This window comes from Panthera onca, chromosome B1, assembly GCF_046562875.1.
Source record: "Panthera onca isolate mPanOnc1 chromosome B1, mPanOnc1 haplotype 2, whole genome shotgun sequence".
NCBI classification, from domain to species: domain Eukaryota; kingdom Metazoa; phylum Chordata; class Mammalia; order Carnivora; family Felidae; genus Panthera; species Panthera onca.
In genome coordinates this window covers 164,836,836-164,860,905 of record NC_138342.1, presented here as the reverse complement: position 1 = coordinate 164,860,905, position 24,070 = coordinate 164,836,836, and the positions used below count along the sequence as shown (strand labels likewise).

At 36.6% G+C, this 24,070-nt stretch overlaps 1 protein-coding gene and 1 long non-coding RNA gene across 9 annotated transcripts in view; one reads left to right on the top strand and one right to left on the bottom strand.

Annotated features, from left to right (window-relative positions):
• The window catches only part of RNF170 (ring finger protein 170), a 43,747-nt gene extending 29,016 nt beyond the window's left edge, over positions 1 to 14,731 (top strand). For all 8 annotated transcript variants that reach the window (XM_078445510.2, XM_078445512.2, XM_078445515.2 and 5 more), the window contains 3 exons: positions 3,007 to 3,080; positions 7,615 to 7,725; positions 11,837 to 14,731. In XM_078445510.2, coding sequence (XP_078301636.1) covers positions 3,007 to 3,080; positions 7,615 to 7,725; positions 11,837 to 12,106 — 455 coding nt within the window. In that variant the 3' untranslated portion in view covers positions 12,107 to 14,731. The remainder of the gene's footprint in view (positions 1 to 3,006; positions 3,081 to 7,614; positions 7,726 to 11,836) is intronic.
• An 8,477-nt stretch (positions 14,732 to 23,208) lies between these two features.
• On the bottom strand, positions 23,209 to 24,054 carry LOC132691763 (uncharacterized). Its single transcript, XR_009615981.2, has 2 exons — positions 23,961 to 24,054; positions 23,209 to 23,657 (listed from the first exon to the last, which is right to left on the bottom strand). It is a non-coding gene; the product is annotated as an uncharacterized LOC132691763 (long non-coding RNA).
• Positions 24,055 to 24,070: the final 16 nt, after the last annotated feature.

Below are 24,070 nucleotides of genomic sequence, written 5' to 3'. Positions count from 1 at the left end.
TAAAGGTTTTGCCTAAATTAGCTAACAAGTTATAAAACACTTATTTCAGTGTCTTTGTCTGTTGGGAATGCTAATGAGCAGCAAAATTATGAAAGATCAGCTACAGGGAATTAAATGACCACAGAGAAAGCAGATACTTTTCCCCCTCTCGAACCTCTGGTAGATATTCCTCATCAATTGGACATTCTTTCTGAGTCTGGATATGGCCTAAATGGCCATCCTTTAACACAATACTTTGGACAGGTGTTAAGAATCAGTGCGGTTTGGCAGGCTAGATGAACTCTATTTGCCAGCCCAGGCTTAGGTAATTCACTGAGTGGATAACCTAGTCAATTCAAAGATGGCTGTATTGTGTTCTTGGTTTCTGGGTCTGACGTAATTGGGTAGATTGCTTCTGATATCCTGCTGTACTTGCTAGACACTTATTTACTGTCTCTAGGTTCAAAGATTCAAAAAACTTGTTACTCAGCTTCTCAAACAGAAATGTGTTTCTTTGAATAGTAGTTCAAGTATATTGATACCGTATATATCCAGAGCACCTTAGCTTAGTTCCTATATATGGAACTACAGTTCTGTTCCTTTACAGTGTGTTAAGAATAATAACAGCAACAGACTTCATCTTACTTGCATTTGTAACCCACATTGTTTTATTTAATTCTCCAGCAGTCTTATGAGGTGTTTTTCCCATTTTACAAATAAATAGATTGAGAGAGATTGTGACCCAGATTAATGTCATTGTCTCTCCCACCATTTTATTTAGGTGGATCTCTTTTTTTATACAGGGGGAAGGTTGAAGAAAAGGGAAAACATTAAGCATATCACAGCAGATGTGTGTGAACTGAAGTGTTTGATTTGCTGGACCATAGTTTTTCTGTGCAGGCAGTGGCCATTACATAATTTGCAAAACAAGGACATCTGTACCCCAATTTGTAGAAAAGAGATGTGGGATTAAATAAGTTAACATATGTCAAAACACATTGAACTTTTGAGTGAAAAGGTCATAGATAAAACTAAGGCATCATTACAGATGTTAATACTGAGAAGATTTATAAGTTTTGCTTTCATATAGTTTCTATATGAAATTAGATTGCTCAAGTTAATAAATATTAGCTAACACAGCACTCTGAAAGTAGGAAAAGATACCAGATAAAAATTCTTTAGCTTTTAAATTCATCTTTAAATCACTGAACCAGTTTTACATCACAGTCACTGTAATGTCCAATTTGTTTTTGTTTTTTTTTTTTTAAACGTTTATTTATTTTTGGGACAGAGAGAGACAGAGCATGAATGGGGGAGGGGCAGAGAGAGAGGGAGACACAGAATCGGAAGCAGGCTCCAGGCTTCGAGCCATCAGCCCAGAGCCTGACGCAGGGCTCGAACTCACGGACCGCGAGATCGTGACCTGAGCCGAAGTCGGACGCCCAACCGACTGAGCCACCCAGGCGCCCCTGTAATGTCCAATTTGGATAGCCTTTGCTTAGCCCGTTGGATGCTCACCAGTCTCCTTACATACCACTTAGTTCTACTTCTGGTATTTGCTCTTTGCTATTCATAAAACTTGGAGCATCCTCCCTCCTGTTTTCTATTTCTAAATCTTACCTATCCTACAAAGTTCAGTTCAAATCCTTTCTCATCTACAAATGACTCTCTGATATATCCCAGAATTCTCTCTCCTACATACCTTTTGTACTTAAAGTTAATATTACATAGTTTGAGATTTAACTACCTTCTGATTGATTTCAGTATGTCACCTTGGACTTCTCAATTTGACTGTCATTGCTTATTCCAAATTCTAGACATTTATTTGATCTGGAAGAATCAGAATAAGGAACGCAGAAGGGCTAACCTAGGTTGCTAAGACAAGGATAAGAAGACAGATAGGGGCGCCTGTGTGGCTCAGTCTGTTAAGCATCCGACTTCGGCTCAGGTCACGATCTCATGGTTCGTGAGTTCAAGCCCCGCACTGGGCTCTGTCTTGACAGCTCAGAGCCCGGAGCCTGCTTCAGATTCTGTGTCTCCCTCCCTCTCTCTGCCCCTTGCTCGCACTCTCTCTTTCTCTCTCTCTCTCTCTCTCAAAAATCAATAAACATTAGAAAAAAACTCTTCTTAAAAAAATTTTTTTAAAAGAATACAGAAAAGATCTTGGAGGTAGAAGTGAGACAGGAAGCACTTAGTTCAGATTCACAATGGGACCTGAATGGTCTGAGAAACAGGCGTCCTGCAGAGAAGAAATGAATTGGGCCCTTAAACATCAGATAGGATTTTAAAGTATTCCTCCTCCTCTTTCTTCTTCATAAATAAATAAACAAAATAAAATAAAATAAATATTCCTTTTTCATTTGTTACTGGTCTGAACTTTAATGCTTATACACTTAGCTTACCTGCTAATTTTGAGGTCTATAAACTCTTCCTTTAAGCTGTGTTTAGTTGTTTTGCTGCTCATGAACAGCTTCAGGCAGAAAAATCAGATCTATCCAGTACAAAAGTTGATTGAATTATTGAACTAGATTATAAACTTTATTAGGTCAGATAGCATGTAATTTTTGTATCCTTTGGTTCCTTATTCATAGTACTTTATTATTATTATTGATACTACTGTAATTTGGCATTCTAAATTTTTAAAAAAATAGAAGCTATGTTTTTGTAACATACATACCATTTGGAACAGAAAATTTATGCTGTGATTTGTTGGTGATCATATTTGCAGTGATGTTCATTTATTTTACATAGGAAATGCAGTATTTTCTATTAAGCCTCACAGTATTGAAGCAGTTAATGTATTCTTGCTTTGGATTGTATAATTTTATCTTAATTGGTAGTTCAAATAAAAATATTTTTTAATGACTGGGAATTATTACCAGATTTGAATTTGCCTGAAATGAAATGAAATAAAAATATTTTAAAATAAGATGATGCTACAAAAATATTTCAAATTTGAAACTTTCTGAGGACTCATGGGCTTTAAAATTTAAAACATCAGTATTAATGGTTTTTTTTTCTCATTAGGTACCTGCATTATTGCATACTGGCGATACGGTTCATGGCTTGGGGCAATCAGTTGTCCAATCTGTAGACAAACGGTAATGTTTGTATCCAGAAAGCATCATTTATGCTAGTTTATTTTGTAAATTTTTATAATTTCTGTATCTAAATTTTCAATTATTTTTATTAAAGTTTTTATTTAAATTCCAGTTAATTAACATATAGTGTAATATTAGTTTCAGGTGTACGATATAGTGATTCAACACTTGGATATATCACCCTGGGCTCATCCGGGATTAAGTGCACTCCTTAATCCCATCATGTATTTAACCCATCCCTACCCCCCCCCCCCAACCATCAGTTTGTTCTCTATAGTTAAGGGTCTGTTTCTTGGTTTGCCTCTCTCTCTTTTTTCTTCCCCTTTGCTCATTTGTTTGTTTCTTAAATTCCACATATGAGTGAAATCATATATTTGTCTTTCTCTGACTGACTTATTTCACATAGATAATACTTTCTAGCCCCATCCACATCATTGTAAATGGCCAAGATTTCATTTTTTATTATGGCTTAGTAATACTCCACTGTACATACATACCACATCTTCTTTATCCATTCATCAGTCGATGGACATTTGGGCTATTTCCATAATTTGGCTATTAGAGTATTTTTGTATCCTTTGGGTAAATACCTAGCAGTGCAGATGCTGGATCATAGGGTAGTTCTATTTTTCCAAACTTCTATAATGTTACCCCCTTATTTATTTTTATTTTTATTTTTTTATTTTAGAGAGAGAGAGAGCACGAGTGGAGGAGAAGCACAGAGGGAGAGAGAGAATCTCAAGTATGCTCCACACTCAGTGCAGAGCCTGATGCAGGGCTCAATTCCACAACCCTGGGATCATAAGCTAAGCCAAAACCAAGTCGGACACTCAACTGACTGAGCCACCCAGACATCCCTCCATTATTTTTTTTTAATGTCTTACAGACACTAAAAAAAAGAAAGAAATTCCCTTTGAAATCCTTTAGTTGTAATAAAAAACAGCTGCTAAATGAATCCTCCCTAAAATTCTAATAAGTCTTTATTATAATACTAGCAAAGGAATAACTGAACTAGCTAATCAAGCTTAAACAGATATTTCCCCTACGTATACTTCTTTTGAAAAAAATATTTTTCCTTTTTTATTTATTTTTAATCTGCCCTTCTCCAGTGAGGGTGTAGGTAGCTTTCTATGATGGATAATAATTTTTTAAAATGTCTGTTTTAAGGTGCCTTCTTAGCACAGCGGGCAGCGCATCAGTCTCATAAAATGTCTCTTTTGGAGACATAACCACATTACATTATCCAGAACAGATCAGACCGTTATAGTTAGTACAGAAGCTACTTCAGGAGGGAGACAGTTTTTATAAACATATATTGAAGACTGAAATGTTAGCACAGATGATATGTGCCACATTTTCTCAATTTCTTTGACAAACTGGAAAAACAAAATACTGAAAAACCCGAGGAAATTAAGTCTTAGTTTTTTAATTAGCAAATATAGTAAAACAGAACATTCTAACAGGTGTATACTATTTTTTCATAATTTCCTATATACTTGTTTCTCATTTAAAATAATATTGGGGCACCTGGGTGGCTCAGTTAAGTGTCTGACTTCAGCTCAGGTCCTGATCTCACAGTTTGTGGGTTCAAGCCCCGCATAGGGCTCTGTGCTAACAGCTCAGAGCCTGAAGCCTGCTTTGGTTTCTGTGTCTCCCTGTCTCTCTGCCCCTCCCCTGCTCACACTCTATCTTTCTCTCTTTCTCAAAATAAATAAACATTAAGAAAATTAAAATAAAAATACCTTTCTAGTAATGAGTTATGAACATGAAAAAGACAGCAGCTCCTTAGGAAGTCTTCCAAAGTGCAAAATGAAGTCCTAAAAAGGATAGAGAGCTTCCAAGTTAAGATGTCAAATTGAACACATATATTTACTATTGCTTGCCACCCCACTAAAAGAACAAGACATTTTGTAAAGGCATAAACCCACAGAGATCAGAAAATAAACAAAATGATAGAAGAGGTGACAATTTTTTAAAAATTCTTGGTAGAATATAACAGACATACACAAAACAAAGAAGTACTGCTTATTGAATTACCACAAAGCAACACTTCAATAATCACCATTCAGATGAAGTAGAAACTGGCCAACAGCCCCCAGAAATTTCTTCGGGACCCCTTCCAAATCTCTACTCTCCTACATCTCCTAGAGGCAACTACTATTGACTTTTATGATAAGCATTTCCTTGATTTTCTTTATAGGTTTATTACCTTAGCATGCATCTCTAAGATTATTGTTTAATTTTGTCTGATTTTTGGACTTATTGTTATATGAATGCACATGCACAGATACGTACAACCTTTGTTCTGGCCATCCACTTACCCCCATTACTGCCTCCCTTTTTGGTGTAGAGAGAGAGGTTCAGGGCTTTATCTTTTTTCCTCCTTGCTTGTACATTCCCAAATTCTGCGTCTTTCACATTTGACTTTGTAGCACATGGCAGGAGGAAAATCTTTTTTGTTTTTGTTTTTGTTTTTTTTTTTTTTGGGCACTGCCTCTGTGGCTGATTTAATATGTGACACAAAGCAGTCAACACTGAAGTTTATTTGCCAGTACCACCTCTCATAATCTTTAGCTATCTGCCAGCAACACTGAGACCAGGCCATAGGTCTAGCATTAAAGAGCTAGTTCCACCACCTGTCCCCTTCTTGGCTCTATCCATGGCTTTTCATAGGGTGTATATGTATTAGCAGGTGATATCCTTTGGATCACCCATAAATTGCTAGAGGCTAAAAAGGTGGAGATAAAATTGTTTTTATATAATAGCTTTTGGTTCCCTAACTGTAGAATAATTCATCCTAGAAGCAAGACAGGTGGCAGATACCTGCTCCCCATCCTGTTTCGCTGGAAATAGTGCATAGGCTGCTGCTTCCGACTGTAACATACTCACCACTTCTCTTCCTGAATGTATACGCTAACATACCATTAGTCCTACCTGCACTTCAAGGGCCAGCTTATGTTTCTAGTATTCTGAGCACCCCAAGCAGAAGTCCTTCCTCTGAAGCATCATTGTAACCTCCACCATAGTGCCTTGTAACAGGCTGTTGAACAGGTCTGCCTCCCCTTCTATCTTGGGTGTTGTGGTTAGCAAGGGGCAGGGCTATGTCTTCATTTTGGGGGTACATGTAGCCCTTAATACAGTGCCTGGCCCACAATAGGTACTCAATTATTATTTACTGAAAGATGCATTTTTATTAACATATTTGTGAAAACAGGCTGTACCTGCTTTCCTACCACCTACAGTTCTTTGTCAGTCCTTTGTTTGGAAAGCATCTGAGTTTGGAAAGCATCTGTTTGGAAAGCTGAACTGATGAAGGATAAAAACACCTAGATGATTTAAACCTAAATCTGTTACTGCTCCTTCCCATTTGTATCTCATCATACATTTAGCATTTCTATAGACATTGTTGTATTTTTAAATATACTGATTTTTCAGGGTACTGTCATCTTCAGATTACCCCAGTTATGTTCCTGTGATATTTGTGTATACTCACCTTTACCATGGAGGAAACCAGGCTAAAAATATTGTGTTATATTACAGTGTCACAAATTACCTTTTAAAAAAAAAAATTTTTTTTTTAATGTTTATTTATTTTTGACAGAGAGAGAGAGAGACAGAGCATGAGCTGGGGAGGGGCAGAGAGAGGGAGACACAGAATCTGAAGTGGGCTCCAGGCTCTGAGCTGTCAGCACAGAGCCTGATGCGGGGCTCAAACTCACAGGCCATGAGATCATGACCGGAGCTGAAGTTGGACACTCAACCAACTGAGCCACCCAGGTGCCCCTACCCTTTTTGATTATAGTAGGGATGGGTGCTTGAGAGTGGGTCCCTGCAATAACTTAATCTCTGTATTCTGTTTGGTAGCATTCAAAGATATTTCAAATACCAGTGAGGTTGAAGAATAATTTTGATCAAAAAAAGAAATTCCAGGGGTACCTGGGTGGCTCAGTTGGTTGAGTGTCCTGCTCTTGATTTCAGCTCAGGTCATGATCTCACCATTCATAGGATCGAGCCCCATGTTGGGCTCTGTACTGACAGCATGGAACCTGCTTGGGATTCTCTCTCTCTCTGTCTCTCTCTGCCCCTCCCCTGCATGCAAACCCCCCCTCCTCAAAAAAAAAAAACAAAAAAACCAAAAAAACAACTTCCCTAATTTTTCTCTCTCAGAGTGATATATATTTTTATGTCACTTTGCCCCTGAATATTTTTTTCAGTTCTTGTATCTTCAAATATTTGTTAGTTCAAACAGAGAACTACTGGCTTTATCCCTGGTGTGAACTGGAACATATTAGAACCAGTGTTTGGTTAAGGTACACATTTGATTTTATAGGAATTCAGATTACATTTTGCATTGGATTTTATTGTAAGGCAATGATAACTTACTTTCTTCCCCATGTTGCCTGTATTAAAGGAAATGAGTGAAATATAAATTTAGAAGCTTTTCTCATTCTGTTGAATAATAACACAAAATGAAAAAATTAATGTTGCAGAAAGGTTTAACAGTGTTTTTTTGTTTGTTTTTTGTAATATACAGGTAACTTTACTGCTAACAGTATTTGGTGAAAATGAACAGTCTCAGGATGTTGTATCATTGCGTCAAGATATTAATGATTATAACCGGAGATTCTCAGGGCAGCCCAGATCTGTAAGTAATGTTATAGCAGGTGCAAAGTTACAGTATAATGATACTTCTCTTTGATGAGGTGAGATTTACCAACAAGTATTCTTTGACTGTAAAAGAGTCTCATTGTTTATGTGTTTAGGTAAAGTTTTAACAAACTTCATCATTGTTGTCAATCACTGAGTTACAGCTTTCCCAAGAACTACAGTTTTCTGTCTAAAAAAAAAAAAAAAGGATTATAAAAGTCTTTATAAAAGAGGCTTATAACTTGAGATCTGCTGGAAAGTTTTACAGTTGTGTTTTCCTCTTTTTTACTTACCCTGGTTTCCTGTTTGAAATGTTTTCCTAAGTAACCCTCGGTGTTAGGCAGTTTTTTTGGTATATCATTTTAGCTATTCAAAAACATTTGATTTTTAAAGAACACGTTCATTTTACAGTTTACCTCCTCCTCCCAAAAAAGGCGTTTGATAGATTATATACTGTCACATTTTACTGACTCATTCCAGTTTTTTCAAAATCTAACAATTTTAGAAATATGTGCATGACTATGTACTTCAAAAATCAGAATATTCTAAGTACAGATTTATATGGAGGGTCTAGACCTCTCCTCTGAGCTCTAGGCTATACATTTCCATATCCACTTGGATGTTCCATAGGCACCTCAAACGTGACATGTACAGTATTGAATTGCTTGTCTGCTCAACTCAGTTTGCTCTTTTTTCAGTCTTAATTGTTTTGATTTCCTTTCCCTCATTCCCTTCATCTGATCTATAAATAAGTTGTATCATTTTTTTCTCTCTTTTTGGGAGATCCTGTCATTTTAATTTCATAAAAATGTCCTGTGTCTATAGCCATCATACTAGCCCAAGCCACCATCATCTCTTGCTTAGAATAACTGCAAGTGGCCTCTTCACTGTGACTTTTTTCTCTGCACAGCAGCCCAAGTGATATTTTGAAAACATAAGTAAGACCATGATATTCTTATATTTTATTTTATTTTATTTTATTTATTTATTTATTTTTTTTTTTTATATTCTTATATTTTAAAACTTCCAATGTTGTGAAATAATGTTCCAACTCCTTACTGTGCTTACACAGCCCTGTATGACCTGGTCCCTCCCTTCCCCTCACCCAAAATGCTTCACCTCCACCAGTCACTTTTCAGCTCTCAAAATACACTCCAAGTCTTTCCATCTAATGCTTTCACATGTGACCCCTTGGTTTGGGGTGCTTGTCCCTCTGCTCTTCTTATCCTTTAGGTCGCTCTTAAATAGACCTTCTTCAAAGAGGGTTGCCCTGATCAGCTAAGGTATTCTCTATTATTGTCCTCTATACATTTCCCTTTGTAGCATTTATTACAAACAGTACTCAAATCTTGTTCAGTATCCTTTTCTCAGTAAACTAAAAGCTTCATAAGGGCAACGACCATGTTTATATATTCACTGTTATATTCTCATTGCCAATTTCAGTGCCCTGGGATACAGTAGGCCCTTAATATTTGTTGAATAGATTAATAAGCTATCCTTAAGAATTGATACTACTACTTTCCATCAAGAATATAAGCTGTTAAAATGCTTCAGTATTAAACACTTGTATGCTCTTGTGCACCCTTGCACATGTTCCTTATACTGTGATGTCATATACCTTTAAAGGCATACCCATGTGGATAAAGGGTAAATATTCTAGATGTTTAAACAAAAAGAAAATTTAATCCACGGTTATCTGGGAGCCTCTTCTGCTATTTTTCATCCAGCAATTTTTTTTTACATATTCTGCAGTAACATCTATAGGATGATTCTTTGAAAATTCACATGTTCCAAATTCAAGAACTACCACTGACCTTAAAAATAAATCATTTTAAGATATATATTAATATTTGTAAGTGTGAAGCATACCATTGCTCAATTATTATTTTTTTGGTACATACCAGATATTTAATAAATAAGAAATCTTTGTAGGTTATGAAATTATAGTGTAATAGAAACATTTAGCTCTTAGTTTGATATTCTGTCACCTCCAAAGTTGAAGTAAGATTGTGATTAATATATAAACATTTCTTAATAACCCATTTCATACTTCTTATCTATTTATTATAGATTTTATAAAAATGACACCATCTGAGAAGTGAACAAATAGCTCTGATAAAGGACAGAAAAATATTCAAAAGATATCCTGTCTGGTCACTAGAATATTTAAAGTAACTGACTATAGACTTTGTGAAAGTTGTGCACCTGTCTTGCTTTCAATATTAGTTTCTCCCATAAAGAATAGGAAATTAACATTTGGAATGATTCTAAAAAGACCATTTTGTTTTTTGTGACCAGTTTTCCAAAAAGGATTTATAAGATAATCTGGTGGAGTTTATAAAACTGTTTCCTTAGAAAATAGTTCTTCCCATTTTTGTCTCCCCCTCCCTCTCATTTGGTACTTGTTAAACACACAAGATACATACCTAGACTTGGATATATAGTAATTATACAGATTATTAAAAATAGCTGAACTGTTACAGTGGAATGACCACAGGAAGTGACTTTCTTCCTTTGGTCAGTTTCTCTGCATCTCCTAGCCCCTGAGAAATGAGATAAGAAAGAAGTTATATTGAGAAGTCATGGTAGTTCGTTACCACACAGGACCTTCTAGATCAACAAACAAACTACACAAAACAAATGAGAAGTTTGCAGTCAGAGGATAAACTAACTCGCTCGAAGCAATACAAATAGATACTAGTACTTATTTTAACAGCTTTATTTAGATGTATTTTACATGTCATAAAGTGCAACCTGTATACAGTTCAATGGTCTTTCATGTATTCAGAGTAAATATAATTGGATTATCACCATAATTAATTTTAGAATATTTTCATCATTCCAAAAGCTTTAGCCATCCTTTCCCATTGTCCCCTTTCCTGTTCCCTACCCCCAGCCCTTGGCAACCACTAATTTACTTTCTGTCTCTATAGATTTGGCTACTTTGAATATTTCATCATTTCATTGAAATGGGATCATATAGTATTTGGCCTTTTGTCTTTGGCTTGTTTCACTTAGCTTAGTGTTTTCAAGGTTCATCCATGTTGTAATACATCTATCAGAACTTCATTGCTTTTTGTGGCCAAATATATCACATTTTGTTTATCCATTCAGTTGATGGACATTTGAATTGTTTCTGTTTTTTGGCTATTATGGATAATGTTTCCATTAACATTTGTGTACCAGTTTTTCTGTGGACATATGTTTTCATTTCTCCTGGGTATGTACTTCATTATGGAATTGCTTGATATTATAACTCTATGTTTAACATTTAGAGGAACTGCCAGATTGTTTCCAAGGAGGCCATTCATTCCCACCAGTAGTGTATGAGGGTTCTAATTTCTCTGAATCCTTCAATTTTCAAAAATTTATATAATTTGTAAAATTTCAGCTGTGAAAATTATGCTCACTTATGTAAAATCCCAGTAATTGATGTTTCTGTACATATTCAGAAACTTAATCATTTTCAGAAAGGTAGGGTCTGGCTTTCCAAAAATCACTGTGGCAGTTAGTAATTCACTTAAACTCAAGTTAAGCCGAATAAACATCCTAAGATGGAGTCCCTTTCATTGTTGTTCTTAGACTGTCAGAGTCCTCCAAGTTACCGTGTCTTTACCGTATACTACTTATATATTGTCTAGCAATTTATAAAGATCTTTTGTATACAATATCTCTTTTAGTTCTTACTAGTCCTTGTGGCATATCATACTCCATTAGTTGTTGCTGGATCTCTAGTAGGTTAAACAACTTCCCCCAAGGTGATTGACTTGGAGTTTAAACCCAGACCTGTCTGACTTCAGAGCTGAGACTTGATAAGTTCTTCATTTCGTTTATTTTATTAATTCAAATAATAGAGGACTTGAGTTTTGCCTCACTGTATCCTCTATTTTCAAGTTTGTGGACATTTTAGTTGCCTTTCAGTTATCTGCAATAAGATCTATTTTATAAGAACCTAGTAATGAAAGATCTGTTTGAAGTAAAATGTGTAACTAGAAAATATATGAAACTCCTAACTCATGTTAACGGAGTTTGCACATAGTAAGAAAATTATATTATTTTGAAGTCTGACATATTAGATGACAAATCATATTTGTTCTTTCCTCTGCCAGATTATGGAAAGAATTATGGATCTACCTACTTTACTGAGGCATGCATTCAGGGAAATGTTTTCAGTCGGGGGCCTTTTCTGGATGTTCCGCATCAGGATAATACTTTGTTTAATGGGAGCTTTTTTCTATCTTATATCACCTCTAGATTTTGTACCTGAAGCCTTGTTTGGAATTCTAGGCTTTCTAGATGATTTCTTTGTCATCTTTTTGTTGCTCATCTACATCTCTATTATGTATCGAGAGGTGATAACACAGAGACTAAACAGGTGAAAAAATGTGAGTTTACTAAAATATTTCAGCTAATACGTGAAATCAAACAGAAGGACCCATGGCAGCATATGGCATTTGAATATTATTATACGAGCGTAAAACCACTGTATGACAAACATTTGATTTCATTTGGCAAATGTCTAGCAATATATGACTGGAATTTTTACATGTACAGGTTGTAATATTAAGGTTAGAATTATAATAATAATTTACAATTATATCCTGATTCTGTGTTGTCTATGAAGTGTCTGGAAAAAATATGGAATTATATAAAAAGGGATGATTTTTATATCTTTTTTTTCCAAAAATTACTCAGATTAATTGGATGTATATAGTAAGATATTGTTTTACAGTTTATCCAATTTATCCTTCTCAGTGACTACCTATATGGTAATATATTGGTATGAGATACGTCTAAATATTTTTGTTACAATAAAATATTGTACAATATTGGGGGAAAGTCAGTGTTTCTTTCAGTACTAGCTAAGTTTTATGTACTTGGAGCAGCTGTGCTTTTCCATTCTGATATAATTGTTTGCTAACAGCTAAAAGTGAAAGAATAAACTTGAAGTTTATAATTTGATTTCATATACTAGCTTATAAGACACTTCTTAATCAATAGAAGAATTAATAAGATATAAGACGTTTATCTCCAGTCAGCACTCTTGATTTTCTCACTTATGACATTTAAACAAGAGTTTGGTCCTTTTATAAGAATAGTATATACAAGTAACTGTAAAGGGAAATTTTTTTCAGGAACCTCTATAATACTGCAGACACATAGTAGTTTGATGCATTTCTAAGGAAAGTAGATTTTCATGGCAATGAGCATTAAAGACATTAGGAGGGTAAAGGAACACTATTTAAATTTGACAAGAGAAATTACTGGTGAGCTATACCAACAAAACGGCCAAATTTGCTTTTCTCTGGTCAGAAAACTTTTGTAATACTGTCCCTAGATGGCAGCATAGAGCCCAGATTCCTCAGGTGTAACTGAATGCGCAAATGTCTGAGGCAATTCAATAAGAAAGTTATCTTGCTTTTTTGATAGCTACAGCTTAAGTCCCCAGTGCTCTCATCTGCAATTTTCTGGTTTAGAATATTCAAAACCACAAGTGTTATGAAATCGTAACTCCCTCAGGTGGCACTGCTCATTTGTGAACTGCTCATTTGTGAACTAGTCCTTGATGCTAAGGGTTAGTGTTGGATCTGTTACCTGCAGTCACTGATAGTCATACTGTCCGTTCATGTATTAGTGAGCCTCATTATGTAGTGATAGGGAGAGAAAAACCAAATCTATCACATTCTCTCAAGTTCATCAGACTAATTAGTCATCAATTAATGAGATGCTGAATGAAGTATCAGTAACAGTGTTTTCTAATTTGGGCCTAGGACAAAGCTGCTTGTCATAGAAAAAAAGTGCTTAAATATAGCACATTATAATTAAAGCATTTCTTCCATACTTTTAATTTTATCGTTAGGATAGTTATGTGAAGGCCTTCCTTTTCACAGATGAAACCCATATGTTACAGGCCAAAGTTTTTTTGCCTGAAGCCACATACAAATAAGTGACTGAACAGGTATTATACTCTTAGTAGACTCCCTAGTATGGGTTCAAGTAGATCTGAAGGTTATGGAGAGGGGAAGCAGGAGAGAAAGTGGGATCCTTGGGAAGTCTTTCAGAACACATTGGAGTACCATAACTTAGGTGATCTTAAAGGAAAGGTCTAGAAAGGTTATATACCAAGACTTCATGAATCCTAATTCTACACTTCCAAATCAAATGTCTAATACAGACAGTGGCATGCTTCATAGACAACATTTCAGTGGCAGTCACAAGTTGAAAAGCTAATGAGTTAAGAGGTTGCTGTACTACCATTTAGCAGACTAGAAATGGATTTTTCACCAATTACAGATTTGGTGTAGGGCTACAGCAGTGTCATTTTTTGGAAAGGATTTAATTTTCTGTGCATGTATTCTGCTTCACGTGTCATGTTTCTAGTTACAATTTTATTGTAATATTTGGAATTCCTTCTAAGACTTTCCTGGTAGAGGTGTATTGTACCAACTTTGTAACATACAAAAACACTATATAAAGTGAAGTCTTATTAAACTAAAAAGGGAACATGTAGACATCTCAGAATTTTAGACCTGCTTATTATGTCCTCTTTACTGATCACTGGTAATAAACATGTAAGGGATCTGAGAGAGTATTTAAAGTAAGTAGTCAATCAGTGTTTTAAACATCATAGTAATACTTCTATGATTCAGAGTTAGATCATATAAATCAAAAGAACTATTTGGATTTTTGTAAATAGCAATATTGTAACTTTCACAAAAACACTGTCCAACCCCAGGAGCAGAAGATAACTTTGGGCAGCTCTGTAGGGAACAAGATGAAGAAATAATTGTTATAACTGTCCACTAGAACAGTGGTTTCAGCTACCACAGTTCTCAGCATTTGAGAGCAACAAGAGACGAAAAGACTTTGTCAGTCCCTGTGGCTGTGCAGATACATACCTCACAGGACTATTTCAGCGGACTTGTGGTTTGGTCCAAACTTTGTGATTTAAGTTGTCAAGCGGATATTCTTTTGAATAAAAGCATCATATCTAAAATTAAAAACTTGTGTTATATTCCTTTCTTTTAATATTTGCTTTAAAATTCAGAACTCCTGAAATAGCATTCCTTTGCCACTAATGGACATCTGATGTCTCATCACATTTCTTCTATTTTTTTTTTAATGTTTATTTGTTGGGGTGCCTGCGTGGCTCAGTTGGTTGAGCTCAGGTCATGATCTCACAGTCCATGAGTTTGAGCCCTATATTGGGCTGTGTGCAGACAGCTCAGAGCCTGGAGCCTGCTTCCAATTCTGTGTCTTCCTCTCTCTTTCTTTCTGCCCCTCACCAGCTCATGCCCTGTCTCTGTCTCTCAAAAATGAATAAGCGTTAAAAAAAATTAAATGTTTATTCTGAGAAAGAGTGCACATGCACAAGCGAGGGAGGGACAGAGAGCAGGGAGGGGAGGTGTTGGGTGGGGGGGTGGCAGCTAGTCTTAAACAGGCTCTGCACTGTCAGCATAGAGCCTGATGCAGGACTGGATCTCACCATCTAAGAGATGATGGCCTGAGCCAAAATCAAGAGTTAAGACTGAGCCACCCAAGTGTACCTCATCACATTTCTAATTAATTATGCTTAGATATTGTTAAATTGAAAAAGCAGAAATGTTTTGTTCTTGAGGAAAATTCTTTAATCTGGACAATCTATTCTGGACAATACAGGTGAATTAGAAATTAGGCCTGTACCCTAATTCCCCACTCCTGTTTCTTTTGAGTATATATTTGATAACTGAAAGGTTCTTTTTTTTAACTTATTTTTTTAACTTTAATTCCAGTATAATTAACATACAGTTAATATTATATTAGTTTCAGGTATACAATACAGTGATTCAACAATTCTATACATTACTCAGGGCTCAACATTATAACTGTACTCTTAATCCCCTTCACCTATTCTACCCATCCCCCCACCCATCTCCCCACCAGTTCTCTATATTTTATATAGATATGTAATATTTAAGAGTTCTGGTTAAATAGGGATGCCTATATCTTAGATGTTTCTTAACTTCCATAGGAGTGAAATCATATGGTATTTGTCTTTCTCTGACTTAACTTCACGTACACGTACCATTATACCCTCTAGATCTATCCATATTGTTGCAAATGGAAAGATTTCATTCTTTTTTATGGCTGGGTAATATTCCATTTTGTGTGTGTGTGTGTGTGTGTGTGTGTGTGTGTGTGTGTGCGCGCATATACATATATATATATATGTACATATATATATATACACTATATATGCACACACACACTGAAGAAGTTGCAGTGTGTGTGTGCATGTATACATATATGTGTGTATACATATATATATGTATGCACGCACACACACACTGCAACTTCTTTACCTATCAGTGGACATTTGGGTTATTTGCATATCTTAGCCATTGTAAATAATGCTGCATTAAACATAGGGGTGCCTATATCTTTTTGAATTAGTATTTTCATTTTCTTTGGGTAAAGACCCAGTAGTGGAATTGCTGGATCACATGGTAATTCTATTAATTTTCTGAGGAACCTCCATACTGTTTTTCATAGCGGCTGCACCAGTTTGCATTCCCACCAACAGTGCAAGAAGGTTCATTTTTCTCCACCTTCTCATCAACACTTGTTTCTCAGGCTTTTGATTTTAGCCATTCTGACGGGTGTAAGGTAATGTCTCATTGCAGTTTTGATTTGCATTTTCCTGATGTTTAGTGATGTTGAACATTTTTTCACATGTCTATTGGCGATCTGTATGTCTTCTTTGGAGAAATGTCTGTTCATGCCTTCTGCCCATTTTGTAATTGTATTATTTGCTTTTGTGGTGTTGAGTTGTATAAATTCTTTATATATTTTGGGTACTAACTCCTTATCGGATAGATGATTTGCAAATATCTTCTCCCATTCAGTAGGTTTTTTTCTTGTTGGTTTCCTTTGCAGTATAGAAGCAGCTTTTTATTATTATTTTTAGAGAGCGTAAGCAGGGGAGAGGGGCATTATTTTATTATTTTAGAGAAAAACCTTTTTATTTTGATACAGTCCCAACAATTTTTTTTTTTTTTTTTTTTGCTTTTATTTTACTTGCTTCAGGGAACATATCTAGAAAAATGTTGCTATAGCTCATGTCAGAGAGAATACTGCCTACACTCTCTTCAAGGATTTTTATGGTTTCAGGTCTCGTGTTTAGGTCTTTAATCCATTTTGAATTTGTTTTTGTATATATTGACATAAAGTAGTCCAGTTGCATTCTGTCGCATATAGCTGTCCAGTTTTCCTAACACCATTTGTTGAAGAGACTGTCTTGGGGCACCTGAGTGGCTCAATCAGTTAAGCATCTGACTCTTCATTTTGGCTCAGGGTATGATCTCACAGTTCCTGAGATTAAGCCCACATTGCGCTCTGCACTAACACAGGGCCTACTTGGTGGTCTCTCTTTCTCTCCCTCCTGTGCCCCTCCCCCATGCTCTCTCTCTCTCAAAATAAATACTAAAAAAAAAAAGACTCTCTTTTCCCCATTGCATATTCTTGCCTCCTTTGTTGAATATTGACCATATAATCGTGTGTTTATTTCTGGGCTGTCTATTCCACTAATCTATGTGTCTATTTTTATGCCAGTATCATACTGTTTGAGTATTACAGCTTTGTAGTATGTCTTAAAGTCTGGGATTGTGATACCTCCTGCCTTGTTCTTCTTTCTCAAGCATGGTTTGGCTCTTCTGGGCCTTTTGTGGTTCCATACAAATTTTAGTATTATTTGTTCTAGTTCTGTGAAAACTGATGTTGGTATTTTCACAGGGATTGCATGGAGTCTGTAGATTGCTTTGGGTAGTACAGACATTTTAACAATGTTAATTCTTCCAATCCATGAATGGTGTACCTTTTCATTTACTTGTTATCTTCAGTTTGTTTCATCCATGTTTTATAGTTTTCAGAGTATAGATCTTTCACCTCCTTGGTTAAATTTATCCCTAGGTATTTCATTCTTTGTGATGCCATTATAAATGGAATTGTTTTCTTAATTTCTTTCTGCTACCTCATTATTAGTACATAAAAATGCTACAGATTTCTGTATATTGATTTTGTATCCTACAACCTTATTATATTCATTCATCAGTTCTAGTAGTATATTGGAGTCTTTAGGGTTTTCTATATGTAATATCATGTCATCTACAAAACATGACAGTTTTACTTCTTTCTTTTCAATTCAGATGCCTTTTATTTCTTTTTATTCTCTGATTGCTATGGCTAGGACTTCAGCACTATTTTGAATAAAAGTGGTGGGAGTGGACATCGTTGTCATGTTCCAGACCTTAGGGGGAAAGCTCTCAGTTTTTCACCATTAAGTATGTTGCTGTGGGTTTTTCATATATATCCTTTATTATGTTGAGGGTTTTTATCATGAATGGATGTTGTACTTTGCCAGATGGTTTTTGTACATTTATTGAAACGATCCATATGTTTTTGTCCTCTCTTGTGATGTTGAAATGTTCTTTTCTGAGTCTGTGTCTTTATGTTTGCACCAACACTTTCCTTCACCACTCTTTGAAATACTAAATGTACTGATGTACTCCAGGCTCTTCTATTTTGCTAAACAGCAACGCAAAAACCTGGGAGTGGGTCAGAATAGGAAAGGGCACTCAAGTTTTTATGGCTCTAAGACTTAAGAGTTTCCCAGGATCAGGCCAGTGGGCTCTAAAGGCTACTAATAGGAAGCTATATTATAGAATAAAGACAATCACTGAGCTTTTGTTATTCTCCCCAAACCAGACTTTCTTCATGGCATTAGTATTTGTTTTAAGCATTGAGATACTGACTGCAAGCAAATTTGAAGTGTTACCAGTCGCTGTCCTCTTCATCCACCTGCATCTCCTGACTTGTTCTATGTCCCAGAAGGGTGCACAAGAGGAGTAAACACCTTGTTAGAAACACTGAACGTGTTTGGACACTGTCCCTATTCTTTCAGACTAGTGGTATTTAGCTGTAGGCCTTTTTTTTTTTTTTAGAGCGAGAGAGTAAGAGACCGCAAGTGGGGGAGAAGCAGTGAGAGGGAGACACAGAATCTGAAGCAGGCTGTCAGCACAGAGCTCGAAGTGGACTCAAACTTGTAAACCACCAGATCATGACCTGAGTCAAAGTCAGATGCTTAACTGACTGAGCCACCCAGGCACCCGTAGCTGTAGTAGGCCTTTTGAGGGGAATATAATTTATGTGATGTAGGAGAGGGCTAAGGGCTAATGATGTTTTAAACTTACTGGTATAGGGGCACCTGGGTGGCTCAGTTGGTTAAGTATCCAACTTTGGCTCAGGTCATGATCTCATGATTCATGGGTTTGAGTCCCGCATCAGGCTGTGTGCTGACAGTTCGGAGCCTGGAGCCTGCTTCAGATTCTGTGACTCCCTCTCTGCCCCTCCCCCACTCCCTCTCTCTCTCTCTCTCTCTCTCTCTCTCTGTCTCTCTCTCTCTCTCTCTTTCAAAAATAAATGAACATTAAAAAAAATTTTAAACGTGTATCTAATAGTTTACATTTCAATTTGTTTAAAAACAAATTTTTGAAATACCTGATATTCAGATCAAAACACTAATAACCCTTCTAATCAGTCTTAGAGAAAATCTGTGTATCTACATGAAAATTACTCTAATCTTTGTTTCACTAATTCTAGAATAACAGAGTGGAAGGGACCTTACAAAAACAGATGAAAGCTACTGATAGCTCCCTAGAAAAATGCATATATACACACCTATGTATGATTTTCTTTCATTTTCAGAGGATTCAAAGACCTTGGCATTCATGGATTTCAAATTAAAAATTCTTCATTTAGTCCCATAGCTTTTATTCTACAGATAAGGATAATGAGAGCCAGAGAGAATGAATGCTAGGTATTTTTAATAAAAATTTATAGAAAAGGAAAGCATAGTTAGATAGAAATTAAAATCTAAACTGTTTGATTGAGATCAGTGAGTTTAAAACATGTTCAGTCCTTATGTCAAAACAAGTGGCTTACTTCTTTCCAGTTTATCAAACATGAAGACAAAGTTAAGCCTTCTACAATAATTGTGACACAACTTATCCTTTTAATGTCAAGGGTTTTCTTTTTTCCTTAAAAACTGTATTTATCTATTTCCTTAAAAAGCCTACTAGTAAGTGAACCAGCTCTTGGCCTCTTAAGACTTTGAAAAACATCAAACTTCTAACCAACCTTCCTCAACTTACCTGTATTTATTCTCATTCCCTTAAATGGTCATATAAAGCTAAGACATAAATTCATTTTTGATACTTAGGTAAGGAGCCAAATGAAGACATCACATGAGCATATAAATATCTCCCATTCTCTAAAAGAAAGGCAATTTTACATATTTTATATAGCCCTTGTTTGCTTAATAAACCTTTAGTTTATTAAAGTAGAATAAACACCAGAGATTTTCTAAATCGTCAGGGTCAGATGATGAAGTATCATAAAGTGAACACACTATTTAGCCACCACTTCAGTCAAAACACACATTACCACCATCCGGTAAGTCCCCTTTCATTGCCTCTCTCCCCCAAAGTAACAACTTACTGACTTTTACCTACCTTTTTTACTCTACAAAAAAATAGGATTCCATATTTACTTTTGTGTGACTTCAATATTATGGGTGTAAAAACTATCCATATTGTTGTGGGCCATAGCTTTACTTTGACTGTTGTATAGTATTCCTTTATATGACTATACCACAATTTATTCATTCAACTATTAACAGGCATTTGGATAGTTTCTATCAACTTTTTAAAAAGGCAGATGGTCATCTTTGAAAGTAAAAATGTTTCCTCACAGTCACCCTTTGACAAGTTGAGAACAGTTATGTGAGCCTTAGGAAATGTTGAGAAGAACTGGATAAAGGAGAGAAGAAAACCAGACAATGGTTGTAAATTAGTTTAGAAAAAGTGAAAATTATTGTTGTATTAAGTAAATAATTTTTAAGCCATGCAGAGTGAAAATTTAATTTAGGGGGTGTTTTAGAAAGAAAAATTCAACATTCAGTTCAATTAATATTTTAAAAATTATATACAATTTACGTGATCAATTTACCATTTTGAAGTAAGGAAAAATGAGGATTATATTCAATAATAAAAATGTAGATTTCACTTCCAAATTATACATAGCTAGAAGAAAGAAAACAGAAAAAAAGGGGAGCAAAGGAGAACTTCATGGAAGGAAATCTAACCAAATAATTAAATTGACTAGTTTCACTCTACACTGATTAAAAATGATCACAAACCAGGGTGTGTGGTATCTCAGTCAGTTAAGCATTAGACTCCTGATTTCGGCTCAGGTCGTGATCTCATGGTTCCTGGGTTCAGGGATTTGCTCTCTCTACCCCTCTCCCCAAAAATAAATAAATAAACTTAAAAAAAATCACAAACCTCAGAAGGGCACTCTGCACTGGCTGGTGATCCTTCATGCTTCTTTAGTAACTTGCATTACCAACCTTTGAGAACTATACATTCTTTCTCTTCTGGCACTCCCCAGTCCTACAACCCCCATGGCTGATGACCCTGCTTCCTAAATTGCTTCCATCTCACAATTTCTGTTTTGTGGGGGTTACATTGCTCTCTTATTCTTCTTTTTTTAATATATATTTATTTTTATTTTTTGTAGTTTGGCAGTTTTTGTTCTCTTTCTTAAAGGCCATCCACATCTCAGTAAATGCTCAAGCCAGAAGAAATTCAAGTACAAGTCAACCTTAATACCTTGATTCTTTTCCTCATTCTCATATCCATCTGTGAGCAAGTTTTGATGTTTCTACCTGCAACATACTCTCAAATCCTGGTCATTCTTTCTCCGATGCCACTACCTAAATCCAAGTTACCAACTTATCTTACTTGCCTCCAATGGCCTCTTTATTGGTCTGCTACTCACTTGCACTGATAAACTCTTCACATAATAGTCAGAATGGCCTTTAAAAATGTTTAGATCAGGTCTCTACCATGCCTAAAAAGGTTTGTTGATGTCCTGCTGCACTTAAAATCCAAACCAGCAAGTCACTTACTTCTTCAACCTCATTTTATACCCTTCTTCCCCTGGCTCACACCATAGTCTCCATTCAGTTCCCAGGAAATACTGAACTCACAACTGCCTCAGGCCCCAGTACACACTCCCTGTCTGGAGAATGCTCTTCCCATCCTCCCTATTTTCATTCTTCACATTACTGGATTTTTTTCTATTCTTTGGTTTTCAGTAAAATGTTCCCTTCCCAGAAAGACTACCTAACTACCCCAGCTAAAGTAGGTAGTGACCCCTCCTCTAACCTCATTCACCTTTATAACATTGTAATGTATTCAGGCATCTCAGCACAATGTTATTTTATTCACATTTTTATTGTATGGCTTCCCCTCACTAGGATAAGCTCTATGAAGATAGGTAATGTTAGTCTTGCTCACCAGTATATTCCCAGACCTAGCATAATGCCTGCCACCATAATAGGTACTCAATAAATAAAGGTTAATAAAGAAATGGAAGGGAATAAGGAAGAGATAACAAGATCACTTCTTACTCCTTCACTGTTACCACCCAGGTGTAAGCCACCATCATCTCTCACCTAGGTTACTACAGAAGCCTGCCTACCAGTGTCCTCGCCTCTAAGTTGCCCCCTGATATCTATATACAACACAGTAGAGTGATCGTTTTAAAAGACTGGGTCACTACTCCTCTGCTTAAAGCATGTTCTCCATCTCAGAGTAAAAGTCAAAGCCTTATTACCCTCGCGTACAAGTCCCCATAGGACTGCATCCTGTTTCCTCTGACCTTATATTTGTCCCCCTAGCTCACTCTGCTCCAGCCACACTGACCCTTTACTGTTCTTTGTATAGGCTGGGGACACTGAGCCTCAGGAGTTTTGCCTTAGCCATTCCCTCTGCCTGCAAGGCCCTTCCCCCAGATATCCTGAGCTAACTCTCTTACCCATTCCACATCTTTGCTCAATAGTCCCTTCTTCTATTAGGCCTGTCCCATCCATTGTATTCAAATTGCAATCCCCTCATCGCCACCTAGCCCCCTTCACCTTACAACATTTTATATGGTCAGACTTCTCTGCCTCCTCCAACCTCCACTAGAATATTAGCTTCATGAGGGCAGAAATCTTTGTCTTGTTCACTAATGTATCCCAAGCTCTTTGTGCATAAAACAAGTGTTCAGTAAATATTTGTTGAATCAACTGATGAGTAAAGAATTTCAGTGAACTCTTAAAATAGACTTCAGTTCACAAGCACTTATCACATTCAGATACTTCCTGCACAGCAAACCATGGAGGAAATTACTGCCTTTGAGGGTAAGAGGCCATGAGGGCCTGATCAAGAACAAGAGAGACTGAAAGGGATGGATTTAATAACTATTTACTTATTCTATATTATCCTCGTCATCAAACGGATGTAGAGGGTGAGAAAACTAAGGTTCCGGTTTAAGCAACTGAATAGATAATGCAGACAATAATCCGAAGGCAGAAAAATTTACATAAGAAATAGAAGACTTGGTAGATCATAGCATTTTATTGAATTCAAGCAGCAGGGTGTTGAGTGAGAGGAAGACAGAGGATGGAACCCTGGGGAAGGAACAAGATTTGGCGGGGTTGGGGGGGGGAGGGAGAAAAAAGTTTAATAGAGCACTGGAATTTGTCAACATCCCGCTATCCGGATTTCCAGACTCTGATCTGCATAGAGAGGAAGGGCACGCAACAGGAGGCAAATGGTGTGAAAATAGCTTGCACCAGTTCTAGAGTTCCAACACAGCACCTGGAGATCATTACAGCAATGAAAGCCTTCAGAAGTGAGAATGAATGTTTTCTCTCGTTGTTAAAATTCTGGCAGCTGAGTTCTCACAAAGCCTGTGATACCTGAACGACAGGTAATGGGATGAAGACTGGCGATGTGGGAAAGGGATCCACAAAGTTTCACAAATCATATACCATCTGTGGCTGCCCTTTTAAAGAAATGGGAAGAATTACCCAACGACCTCAGTTTTACATCTGTCCTCCTTTAGGCCACCAGATCCAAAGGCCGTACTGTTCCTCACCCTAAACCGTCCCAGAAAATATTACACAAGAAAACCCAACACGTTGCAAAACCTGGCCCTACAATCACGCTGCCCTCCCCTCCCCACTCCTCCGCACGCATGTCTCCCTTCGTCCAAGCACCTCCTTTCTCCTTTCCGGAAGCTAGGAGGCCCCACCCACTTCCGCAACGCCGGGCTTTAGCCAATGGCCTGCTTCCCAAGGAACGTTACCTCTGACCTCGGGGCTAATCAGAGACAGTGGGACAAACTCCTCGCGAGAGGTGAGGTTGAAGCTGCCTCCGCCATCTTGGAGATGGGAGACGGGCGATGGCTGTGGTTCT